Source organism: Chiloscyllium punctatum, chromosome 7 (genome assembly GCF_047496795.1).
Source record: "Chiloscyllium punctatum isolate Juve2018m chromosome 7, sChiPun1.3, whole genome shotgun sequence".
NCBI lineage: Eukaryota > Metazoa > Chordata > Chondrichthyes > Orectolobiformes > Hemiscylliidae > Chiloscyllium > Chiloscyllium punctatum.
This window is the reverse complement of record NC_092745.1, coordinates 109,018,087-109,030,849: the sequence shown is the minus strand read 5'-3', so window position 1 is coordinate 109,030,849 and position 12,763 is coordinate 109,018,087. Positions and strand designations below refer to the sequence as shown.

At 40.9% G+C, this 12,763-nt stretch overlaps 1 protein-coding gene across 2 annotated transcripts in view; it reads left to right on the top strand.

Annotated features, from left to right (window-relative positions):
- Positions 1-12,763, top strand: part of cfap57 (cilia and flagella associated protein 57) — a 93,596-nt gene that overhangs the window by 66,359 nt on the left and 14,474 nt on the right. Inside the window, exons 19-20 of one of the 2 annotated variants that reach the window (XM_072574564.1) lie at positions 6,804-6,938; positions 11,388-11,531. In XM_072574564.1, coding sequence (XP_072430665.1) covers positions 6,804-6,938; positions 11,388-11,531 — 279 coding nt within the window. The remainder of the gene's footprint in view (positions 1-6,803; positions 6,939-11,387; positions 11,532-12,763) is intronic. The other variant, XM_072574565.1, reaches the window with a different exon arrangement.

Below are 12,763 nucleotides of genomic sequence, written 5' to 3'. Positions count from 1 at the left end.
AGAGCCCAGAATAATGACTCATAGACCAGAACTAGCCAACTCGGCTGTTAACCAGAAAGTTGGTGGTTTGAAACTATCCAGCGACAAAGGGCTTCCTTACCTCTGGCTGCATCATGGCTCAGTAGGGTGTCACTCAGTGGTTAGCATCGCTGCCTCACAGCGCCAGTGTTCTGGATTTGATTCCAGCCTTGGGTGACTGAGTGGAATTTGCACATTCTCCCCATGTCTGCGTGGATATCTGCTAGATATTCCAGTTTCCTCCCACATTCCAACAATGTGTAGGTTAGGTGGATTGGCCATGGGAAATATAGGGTTGGGGGATGGGTCTGGGTGGGATGCTCTTCAGAGGTTGGTGTGGACCAGTTGGGTCGAATGGCCTGTCTCTACACTGTTTGAAAAAAACTAATTAGAATCCCTTGTTAAAGGGAAGAGGGTGGCCTATGTAAAGATGAGGCGTGAAGGTTCAATTGGGGCGGTTGAGAGTTAGAAGGTAGCCAGGAAGGATCTGAAGAGAGAGCTAAGAGCAGCAAGGAGGGGACATGAAAAGTCCTTAGTTGGTAGGATTAGGGAAAACCCAAAGGCTTTCTATGGGTATGTCAGGAATAAAAGAATGACTAGGGTAGGAATAGGTCCACGTTTCGGGCAAAAGCCCTTCCTGATGAAGGGCTTTTGCCCGAAACGTTGATTTCGCTGCTCGTTGGATGCTGCCTGAACTGCTGTGCTCTTCCAGCACCACTAATCCAGTATTTGATTTTCAGCATCTGCAGTCATTGTTTTTACCTAGGAATAGGTCCAGTCAAGGATAGTAGTGGGAAGTTGCGTGTGGAGGCTGAAGAGATTGGGGAGACACTGAATGAATACTTTTCGTCAGTATTCACTCAGGAACAGGACATTGTTGCCGATGTGAATATTGAGTCACAATTAAAGCCTTGGTACCTGGGATTTCGATGTTGAGGCTATTACGGAGACATGGGTAGAACAGGGACAGGATTGGCTGTTGCAGGTTCCAGGGTTTAAATATTTTAGTAGGGTCACAGGTGGGGGTAAAAGAGGGGGAGGTGTGGCATTGCTTGTCAAAGATAGTATTACAGCGGTGGAAAGGACGATGGATGAAGACTTGCCATCTGAGGTAGTTTGGGCTGAGGTTAGGAATAGGAAAGGTGAGGTCACCCTGTTAGGAGTTTTCTACAGGCCTCCTAATAGTCCGAGAGACGTAGAGGAAAGGATTGCGAGGATGATTCAGGAGAAGAGTGAAAGTAATAGGGTGGTTGTTATGGGGACTTTAACTTTCCTGATATTGACTGGGAAAGCTATAGCTCGAGTTCGTTAGATGGGTCGGTGTTTGTCCAATGTGTGCAGGAGGGTTTCTTGACACAATATGTAGACAGGCCAACAAGAGGTGAGGCCATACTGGATTTGGTTCTGGGTAACGAACCAGACCAGATGTTAGAATTGGAGGTAGGTGAGCACTTTGGGGACAGTGACCACAATTCGGTGACTTTTATTCTAGTGATGGAGACGGATAAGTGTGCATTGCAGGGCAAGAGTTATAGCTGGTGGCAGGGAAATTATGATGCGGTGAGGCACGACTTAGGATGCGTGGCTTGGAAAAGTAGGCTTCAAGGCAAGGGCGTAATTGATATGTGGAGCTTGTTCAAGGAGCAAATATTGAGTGTCCTTGATGAGTATGTACCAGTCAGGCAGGGAGGAAAGGATCGTGTGAGGGAGCCGTGGTTTAATAAGGAATTGGAATCCCTTGTTAAAGGGAAGAGGGCGGCCTATGTAAAGATAAGGTGTGAAGGTTCAATTGGGGCGATTGAGAGTTATAAGGTAGCCAGGAAGGATCTGAAGAGAGAGCTAAGAGCAGCAAAGAGGGGACATGAAAAGTCCTTAGTTGGTAGGATTAGGGAAAACCCAAAGGCTTTCTGTAGGTATGTCAGGAATAAAAGAATGACTAGGGTAGGAATAGGTCCAGTCAAGGATAGTAGTGGGAAGTTGCATGTGGAGGCTGAAGAGATTGGGGAGACACTGAATAAATACTTTTCATCAGTATTCACTCAGGAACAGGACATTGTTGATGTGAATAGTGAGCCACAATTAATTACAATGGACGGCTTTGAGGTACATAGGGAAGAGGTGTTGGAAATTCTGGAAAGGGTGAAAATAGATAAGTCCCCTGGGCCTGATGGCATTTATCCTAGGATTCTCTGGGAAGCAAGGGAGGAGATTGCAGAGCCATTGGCCTTGATTTTTATGTCCTCATTGTCTACAGGAATAGTGCCAGAAGACTGGAGGATAGCAAATGTGGTTCCCTTGTTCAAGAAGGGGAGTAGGGATAATCCTAGTAACTATAGGCCGGTGAACCTCACTTCTGTTGTGGGCAAAGTCTTAGAGAGAATTGTAAGGGATAGGATTTATGAACATCTGGATAGGAATAATGTGATCAAGGATAGTCAGCATGGTTTTGTGAAGGGCAGGTCGTGCCTCACAAACCTTATTGAATTCTTTGAGAAGGTGACTAAGGAGGTGAATGAGGGTAAAGCGGTAGATGTGGTGTATATGGATTTTAGTAAGGCGTTTGATAAGGTTCCCCATGGTAGGGGAAAAATACTGCAAAATATACGGAGGTATGGCATGGAGGGTGAGTTGGAGGTTTGGATTAGGAATTGGCTGGCTAGAAGAAGACAGAGGGTAGTAGTTGATGGTAAAGGTTTATCTTGGAGTGTAGTTACTAGCGGTGTTCCGCAATGATTTGTTTTGGGACCATTGCTGTTTGTCATTTTTATAAATGACCTGGAGGAGGGGCTAGAAGGTTGGGTGAGCAAGTTTGCGGATGATACGAAAGTCGGTGGAGTTGTTGACAGTGAGGAAGGATGTGGCAGGTTACAGCAGGATACAGATAAGCTGCAGAGCTGGGCAGAAAGGTGGCAAATGGAGTTCAATGTGGGTAAGTGTGAGGTGATTCACTTTGGTATGAGTAACAAAAAGATGGGGTACTGGGCTAATGGTCGGATACTTGGTAGTGTGGATGAGCAGAGGGATTTTGGTGTCCATGTACACAGATCTCTGAAAGTTGCCACCCAGGTAAATAGTGCGGTGAAGAAGGCATATGGCGTACTGGCTTTTATTGGTAGAGGAATTGAGTTCCGGAGTCCTGAGGTCATGTTGCAGTTGTAAAAGACTCTGGTGTGGCCACATCTGGAGTATTATGTGCAGTTTTGGTCACCATACTATAGGAAGGATGTGGAGGCACTGGAACGGGTGCAGAGGAGGTTTACCAGGATGTTGCCTGGTATGGTAGGAAGATCGTATTAAGAAAGGCTGAGGCACTTGGGGCTGTTTTCATTGGAGAAAAGAAGGTTTAGGGGTGACTTGATAGAAGTGTACAAGATGATTAGGGGCTTAGATAGGGTTGACCATGAGAACCTTTTTCCACGTATGGAGTCAGCTATTACAGGGGGGCATAGCTTTAAATTAAGGGGTGGTAGGTATAGGACAGATGTTAGGGGTAGATTCTTTACTCAGCGAGTCGTGGGTTCATGGAATGCCCTGCCAGTAGCTGTGGTGGACTTTCCCTCTATGGGCATTTAAACGGGCATTGGATAGGCATATGGAGGATAGTGGGCTAGTGTAGGTTAGGTGGGCTTGGATCGGTGCAACAGAGGGCCAAAGGGCCTGTACTGCACTGTATTGTTCTATGTTCTACTGTATTTTTTCTTGGGATTCCATTATTGATGTAAGTAGCAGTGCAATACTGTAAGCGCCCACTGGGGATACTAGAGACCTGACTATCTAATTTGCCAGCAGCGCTTGGGGTCAGAAAATTTAACCTTGCACCAGGATTTTGGGGGGAATTTTCCTAGCATTAGAAATAGGAAGTTTAAGATTAGGAAGTGAAGTCTGATTGGGACTAAATACAGCAGATAATTCCTGGAAATGGCAGGATGATATGACTAGGAGAAAGTGAGGACTGCAGATGCTGGAGATCAGAATCGAGAATGTGATGCTGGAAAAGGACAGCAGTTCAGGCAGCATCCGAGAAGCAGTTGAAATCAACGTTTCGGGTAAAAGCTCTTCATCAGGAATGTCGATCCTCCTGCTCCTTGGATGCTGCACGACCTGCTGTGCTTTTCCAGCACCACACTCTCGAGCATGATAGGACTGTCCTGTGAAGAGTGATTGAGAAATTTGGCTTGTGTTCTCTAGAGTTAAGAATAAGAAAAGGTCTTATAGAAATCAACAAATTTCTAAAAGGGATAGACAAGATAGATAATGTTTTCACTGTCTATGGAGTCTAGAATCAGGTGACAGTCTCAGAATCACAGGTTATGACTGAGATGTGGAGAAATTTTGTCACTCAAAGGGCGGTGAACTTTGGAATTCTCATTCCCAGCCAGCTTTGGAAGCACAGTCTGTAATTAAGTTCAAGGCAGAGATTAACAGATTTCTTGTTAACAATGACATCAAGAGATGTAGGAATGGTGCAGGAAAATAGCACTGAGTTGCTGATGAGCCATGGTCTGAATAGTGGAGCAGGTTCAAGGGGCTAAATGGCTCCTGTTCTTATGAAAATGGGATAGCACTTTCACCTGTTTCCATCCAGTGAACAGACTGCTTCCCGTGACCATTAAATTCCATTCCTTGTCTAAACAAATATTAGGTGTCAGGAGAACTAACCATAATAGGCCCAGTACCAGTGGCAACACCAGCAAAGGGACAGAAGTAATCCTAAAAACAAAGAAACAAGAGCAAGAGTACCCCATCTGGTACTTCGCATATGCTCCATTGTTTAATATGAATATGGCTAATGGTTTGCCTCAACTCCATCTTCCTGCATTATCTCCATATAATTTAATTTGCTTTAATACTGAAAAATATACCAACTATTCGGCCACTCATTGCTCTTCTGTTAGATAATGCTAATACGTACTTCATTTGTGTTTACTCCTAAACTTGTTTTTAGGCAAAAGTATCAATCAATCTAGACTGATTTCCAGCATCTGCAGTCCTCACTTTTGCCATCACTGTTAAGGTGTTGACAAAGGCTCAAAGTAACCTTCTTGCCTGAGTCAGACATTTGTTAGTTCAAGTCCTGCTCTGATGACGAGGAAATAATTCTAGTTGCGTTTTAGTGGAAGACTATGGGAGTCCTGTGTTACTGAAAGAGCCATCTTGCAGATGAGGCATTAAACCAAGGCCAATTTGCACATTCAGGTGAAGATAAAAGACAATGACATTATTTTAGAGACAGAGGAATGCTCTTCATAGTGGCCAACCTAATATTTATTTCTCAACCACTACCTGAAAGTGTTTTCAATATTATAGTAGTGAGTGTGTGCTTCAAAAGCAGTAAATTGGCCGTAATGCACAGAGATCATAAACGTTCTGATAGTATTGCACATCTCTCTTCTGTCTATTTTCTCTTTTCTTTATTTATCCAAATCAATTCAGAAAGTATTGTTGTTGTATTTGCCAAATGCCCTTTCACTTGTTAATTTTGTTTTACTCTGAAGATGGTGAGATTCTCATCAAAGTTTAAAAGTCTTTGCAAATTAAACAATAAACCTTTCATTATTGGATATCTATTTTGATCTGCTTTTTTTAAAATGCTGTACATCGGATGAAGAGGTACAAGGCAAGATATTTACACAGAGTGAGCTAAATGCATAGAACTCTTCTCTCTGTCCTTGCATACTTTAAAAAAATTGGACAAAATTTTCTGCAGTATCCTGAAGACGGAATTTGAGATGTGTTTTGGGGTGGGAAGATATGATGCAGCAGGACTTGTGAAAATTGCATCTGGCCAACCTTGAAATGTGCTTCTATTCTCCAGCTGTTGTTCCAGAGTCAATTTCTCTACAGTGATAGCACCTTGCCCACAGCGGGGTGAAGCCAATTAAACCACATGCTGGAGAAAGTCAACAAGATAAACTTTCACAGGCAGCCAAGAGGCAACCAGAAGCTAACAGAAGATGAATCTATAGCAGGGATCTTGATAATTAACTTTAATTTGGAGAAAATGGGAAGCCTGTGGCCAACAGCAGACTATTGCAGAAGTTTTAACATGGTTATTGCTGCCATTGACAGTACTAATGTTAAACAAAACGTTTCCAGCCTCTCCTCCTGCTTCATCATTAGTCTTTCTTCAGCCTCAGCCACAATAAAGGCCTCCAGGAGGTGGCCCTCACATCTTGACTTCTGATGGGATCTTGCAGCACTGAACTTGGCCTCTGCTCATTATTAACCATTTTCCAAAAGATTTCACAAGTGGGCACACTGCTGATACAGGCAAGATAGGGCCTAGAAATGCAAAGAACATTGTGCCTATAGCTACATCATATGGTTTGCAGTGGTTTAAAGAAGAAGCAGACCACCACTTTGATTTGATTTGATTTGATTTATTATTGTCACATGTACTGATATACAGTGAAAAGTATTGTTTTGCATGCTAACCAGTCAAACTATAAATAAGTACATCATTACAAAAATATTTTTGAAGGGAAATTATGGATAAATAATGGTTGAGCCAGAAATATTTATATACCTATATGAACAAATATACTTTAAAAATAGTCCCGAATCCTAAAATATTGTGAATTGCAAAAGTCTTTTACCTCCTTGTCTAGACAACAAACATATGTTAACATGGATACATAGAAAATGGAATTAATACATTACCAATGTATTGTATTCATTTGCAAAACAAATCCAAGCGTTCTAAATAGGTTTTTTAAAAAGTTCCTCTCTCTTCTCAATCTTTGTCATTCAAGTTATTTAATGGTCTCCTATTCCTTCATTTTCAGGTGCGAAGTGTAGAATCTATTGTCAAACATTTTAAGACTGATTTGTACAACTGTATAGCATTTATTCAGGAACCAAAGAAATTGAAAGATAGTGTGCAGCAACTCTATGAGAAATATGTGCCACAGTCAGAAGTGGTAAGTTTCTTCAGCTACAACATTTGCTTACCTGTGAGATCACTTGGTATCAAAGAGAAATTTATCCCCTTTACTTTCTCAAATAATGTAACTGTTGAAACTCCACTCTATCACAAAGAGAAATGACTCCTAGACAAATATGATGAAACTTGTTTCTCCTGTTGTGAGGATCACAAGGTTATTAGCTAACCCTAACTCTATTGTGAAACAATTAGATGCGACAAACCTCTTTCTGTTATATTATTTTCTCTTATGCACCTCAATTACTTCTGATAAGTGCCATGTATTTATCCATGGTCCACTTCAGGCCATGAAAAGAAGATCAATCTGATTTTCTGTAAAATTTACTATTTGTGTTTAATGAATAAAAAAGTTACCTATAGAGGATTTTCAGTTAATTTTATTTCTCCACAACACCTGCTACCTTAAAACTGTCATTAACTTTGCAGTTAGAAGTTTAAGCAGTGATTTGTGTGCTGCTATACAATGGCATTGGTGTGATGAAGCTGCTCCTTTAACAAGGTTTTGGATGGGTATATGAATAGGAAGGCTTTGGAGGGATATGGGCCGGGTGCTGGCAGTTGGGACTAGATTGGGTTGGGATATCTGGTCGGCATGGACAGGTTGGACCGAAGAGTCTGCTTCCATGTTGTACATCTCTATGACTCTAAGGTAATGTAGTCCTTGGCTTTTTTTCAGAGAGGTCGTAAATGACACAGACTCCGAATTTAGGGCCAATTTGATAATAGCAAACAGATAGTGCCTCAGGCAGAAGCCTTTCAAGTTTTAAAAAAAGCACACTTATACAATGAAAGGGGAGTGGCCAGTTCTCCCAGCACAACTTTTCTCTGGTTTGGTTTGTTTTTTTTGCTGTAGTGTGGAAATGCTGATGGACCCAAAGAAACAGATGCATGTTGATCTTTCTCACTTGTCTCCTGTAAGACCCTGTGTTTGATTTTACCTTTTGTGCCAAGGAATGTTATGGGGATTGTTGCAAGTATTTGAAACAGCCTCATTGAGTTGGGATTGTCTGTTGGGTTTTCAGATAGGATAAGATATTCAGTATTCTGTTCTCTTTTGTTTGTATTTCATTTGGTAATATTGTAAATAAATTCTGTTTTGTTTAAAACTAAGTGGGTTAACCAGCTGCATTACTCCTGGAATATCCGCGTTACACCTACTTAAACAACTAGCGAGGTTAGGGTCTGGACTACTTTCTTGGAATGTTTTGAGGGGGTCTGGCCTGGTCCATACATTGGTTAAAGATTGTTTCAGAAGCCACAAATTTGCATATTAGTTGAAATACAGTTATTGAATACAATTTGTCACAACTATATGAGGAGGGCTCCCTGCCCCCATCTTTTTTCACATTTCTCATTCAGCCACAACATTGTTTTCTTTGATTTGCACATAGCTATAATACTTTAATGAAACTTAGTTATCCAGAACAAAAATCAAGGACAGCCAACCGCAAGAGTTTCTTTGGTGAAAGAGAGAGGAGTATTATTACCTATTACCACCCCAAAAAAATTGAACTATGATATAAATACATATAAAATCATGTAATGAACATATAAAGAAGGGATGCTTTGTAGGAATGTCTAGTGCTGACAGGAAGGTGAAGACAAATTCTATTACAATTCCTAAGAGTCCTTTGGGTTGGAGGAATTAAAAGACATAAATTCACCCGTTTAGCTGCTGTCTTGTTTCATCAAAAATTCAAAGCAACACATGTTTTGGAATTCTTAGTGAATGAATGAAATTCCAAGTTTCTTTTCATCAGTAGCAATCTGATATTGAGAGAAGAGCTTCCAGCATCTTTGCACTTAGCGTTCATGTTGCTGTTTTTCGGTTTTGCTCAAAAGAAACTACTGAAGGTGCAGTTTACTTGTATATTAAAAGTCTAGCTTTATTATCTTTTTCAAACCGAATGCTTGCAGGTAACTTTTCATCTCTGATACATGAAGTTAACATGCAAGTGTGAGTAAAACTAGAGATGTGAATTTTCGGTTTCAGATCAACTTTAAAAATGTAATTCTAGGGCTGCTGATTTCATATATTCCATGTGTCTTGCTGGGTCACGTGATCACAGGAGTCATTTTAGATCAACAGTGTCCTTTTAACACCATTTTTAGTCCATTAAAGTCCAGATATTAAAGCCAAAGGATATATGAATAGGAAGGGTTTAGAGGGATATGGGCCAAGTGCTGGCAAATGGCACTAAATTAGGTTGGGACATCTGGTTGGCATGGACGAGTTGGACCAAGGGTCTGTTTCCGTGCTGTACATCTGATTGTAACACATTTTAAATTATTATGAATGTAAATGCTTATTTCAAATCAGCAAGATGTCCTTCCTCTCCAATTTATCATTTATATTGAATACGGTATATTTTATGTTTAAATGGATGTATACATTTCAGAGAACACCATGCAAGCAGCTATTACTTGGGAACTGGAGAAGGCTATCTAGCCCATCCACCCGTCTCCACCATTCACTATGATCATGGCTGATGACCAACCTCTGTCTTTTTCCAACACCTTATATCTTTTATATTATTAGTATTTAGAAATCTGTCAAACTCAACTTTAAACATTCTCAAGGATTGAACTTTACACAGTCCTCAGAGATAGAGAATTCTGAAAGTTCACAAAAAAGTCTCCTTCTATTGATCCTTGGAAGCTTTCTCCTTGTTTTTGAAGAAATGTCTGTTTATTTTAGACTCCCCAACTGAAGGAAACATTTTACCCGTGTCCACGCTGTCTATCCCTTTAGTGTTTTGTAAGTTTCAATGAGATCACCTCATTCTTTGAAACTCCAGAGAATACAGGCCCCCTTTTATTCAATCTCTCTTCATAGAACAGTCCTACCATCCCAGGATCCAGTTTGGGCCACTTATTGCAATAATATCCTTCCTAAGATAAGGAAAACTTCATACAATATTTAAGGTGTGGTCTAAACAACTGAAGCAAGATTTTACTACTCCTGTACCCCACTTCTTTTGAGATAAAAGGTTTCATGCTATTACAACTTGAAACATCAACTCTCCTGTTCCTCTAATGCTGCTTGACCTGCTGTTCCTTTTCCAGCTCCACACTGACTTATCATATCATTATACTATTGCCTGCTGCACCTGCATGTTCAGCTTCAGTGGCTTATTGATAAGTGCATCCAGGCCTCTTGACACTTTCTAACTTCTTACATTGAAGCAAATACTTTACACAAATCTTCTTCCTTTGAAAGCAGATACCCCCTTCCTTACAGCACCTATTCCTATCTAGCTTTGGGTCATCTTCAAATTTGGAAATCTCACATTTCATCCTCACATCCAATTCATTGATTATATATTGTGACCAGCTGGAGTCTAAGTGCACATCCTTGCAGAATCCCATTAATTACAACTTGCCAGCATGTGAATCATCTATTTGTTCCGACTCTGTTTTCTGCTTTGGCCCCAATCCTTTATCTATGCTAGTACATTACCTCCTATCCTTTGTACTTGAATTTTGCTTGCCAACTTCCAGAGAGGGATTTTATAAAAGCCTTCTGAAAATTCAAGTGTATTATGTTGATCAACTCTCCTTTTTAACTTATATTAATAATGTCCTCAAAAAACTTCACTAAACTTGTCAAACATTCACCAATGCTGACTATGACCTATCAAATCATTATATGTGTTTTTATCACATCCTAAATAATGTGTTCTAGCAAGTTCTCTTCTACTGATGTGAGGCTAGCAGGTCTGTAGTTCCCTACTTTCTCTGTCCCTCCCTTCTTAAATTATACAATCTCTACAGTGCAGATAAAGGCCATTCAGACCATCAAGTCTGCACCAACTCTATGAAGATCAACCCATCCGGAACCACCCTACTCCTGTAACCCTACATTTACCATAATCCACCCAGCCTGTATATCCCTGGACACTACCAGGCAACTTACCATGACCAATTCACTTAATTTGCACATTTTTGGACTGTGGGAGGAAACCAGAGTACCTGACAGAAACCCACACAGACATGGGGAGAACGTGTAAACTCCACAGTCATTCAAGGCTGGACTCCAACCTGGGTTCCTGGCCCTGTGAGGTAACAGTGCTAAGCACTGAGCCACTGTGTCACCCATAAATAGTGAATTTAAATTTACATTTTTAAATAGGTGACATTTGCTGCCTTCCAATCTGCCACAATCATTCCAAAATCAATAGAAGTTTGAAAGATAATCCACCAATACATCCACTATCTCCATAGCTACTACTTTTGACAATCTTAAATGTACAATATCATAACGCAGCACATAGTAACCTTCAGTCCTAGTAATTTTGTCAACATAACTTTCAAACTGAATCCCTTCAATTTCTGGAGGTCAGAGTTTAAATAAATCCAATTTACTTGGCACCTCAAATGAATTCACTATTCACCTATATTCAACGCTATTTGTTTTCTTTGCTAGTTTGAAATTGCGACTGTTGACTCAAACATTCAGAAGGAATTTGGACGACAAAGAAACCACTTGGAAAAAAGTATTGCAACATTGCAAAAGAAACTGTTGAAGGACACAGAAATTCACCGTGCTGACAATGTCCATATTATGCAGGTAAGGAATTTAGCAACTTGTATTTATGCACCTTTATTGGCTCTTCTATCAACTTTAAGTCATTGGATAGCTCCCTCACCTTTAGATCATAATGCTCCAGGCTAAATTCCCACTCCAGGCCTTGAGCACATTAATCAAGTTTAACTTTCCAATGCAGCAAAAAGGAAGTTCTGCATTGTCAGAAGTTCCATCTGTCAGAGGAGACTAACTTAATTCTTCTTTTGCTTGGACATATGGATATCTCAGACTCTTGTCCAACATCCAGTACCAGATGGATGGAAATTACTTCCAATTAATTATTAGACAATGTCTTCAGATCTGTCACAAACACAGCTCCCCAGCTATCCTTCTCTGACACAACTGTGTTTGTATTCATCCTCAAAGTAATCTTTCAGCTCTTACATGGTGGTAGGGAAATTATTGGAGAAGATTCTTAGGGACAGAATTTACTTGCATTTGGGAAAGAACTTATTAGGGATAATCAGCATGGCCTTGTGCAGGAGAGGTCTCGTCTCACAAATTTGATTGAGATTTTTGAGGGAGTGACAAAGATGATTGATGAGGGTAGGGCAATGGATGTTGTCTACACGGACTTCACTAAAGCATTTAAGAAGATCCCTCATGATAGGCTGGTCCACAAGATTAGTCACATGGGATCCATGGTGAATTGATAAATTGGATATAAAATTGGCTTGGTCAAAGAAGATAAATTTAGTTATGGAGGTGTGCTTTCTCTCACTGGTGGTCTGTGACTAGTGGTGCTCTGCAAGGGTCAGTGCTGGGACCTCTAATTTTTGACATAGATATATAAATAATTTGGATAAAAATCTAGGAGGGCTGGCATTTTTAGAGAAGAGGAGGAGTGTTATCTTCCATGTCTTAACCAATACTTATCCCTCAACCTCACAAACACAGATTACCTCATTATTGTCACAATGCTGTTTGTGGGAGTTTGTTGTTTGTGGGAGCTTGTTAGTGGGCGGCACGGGTGGCACAGTGGTTAGCACTGCTGCCTCACAGCGCCAGAGACCCGGATTCAATTCCCGCCTCAGGCGACTGACTGTGTGGAGTTTGCACATTCTCCCTGTGTCCGTGTGGGTTTTCTCCAGGTGCTCCGGTTTCCTCCCACAGTCCAAAGATGTGCAGGTCAGGTGAATTGGCCATGCTAAATTGTCCGTAGTGTTAGGTAAGGGGTAAATTTTGGGGTATGGGTGGTTTGCGCGTCGGTGTGG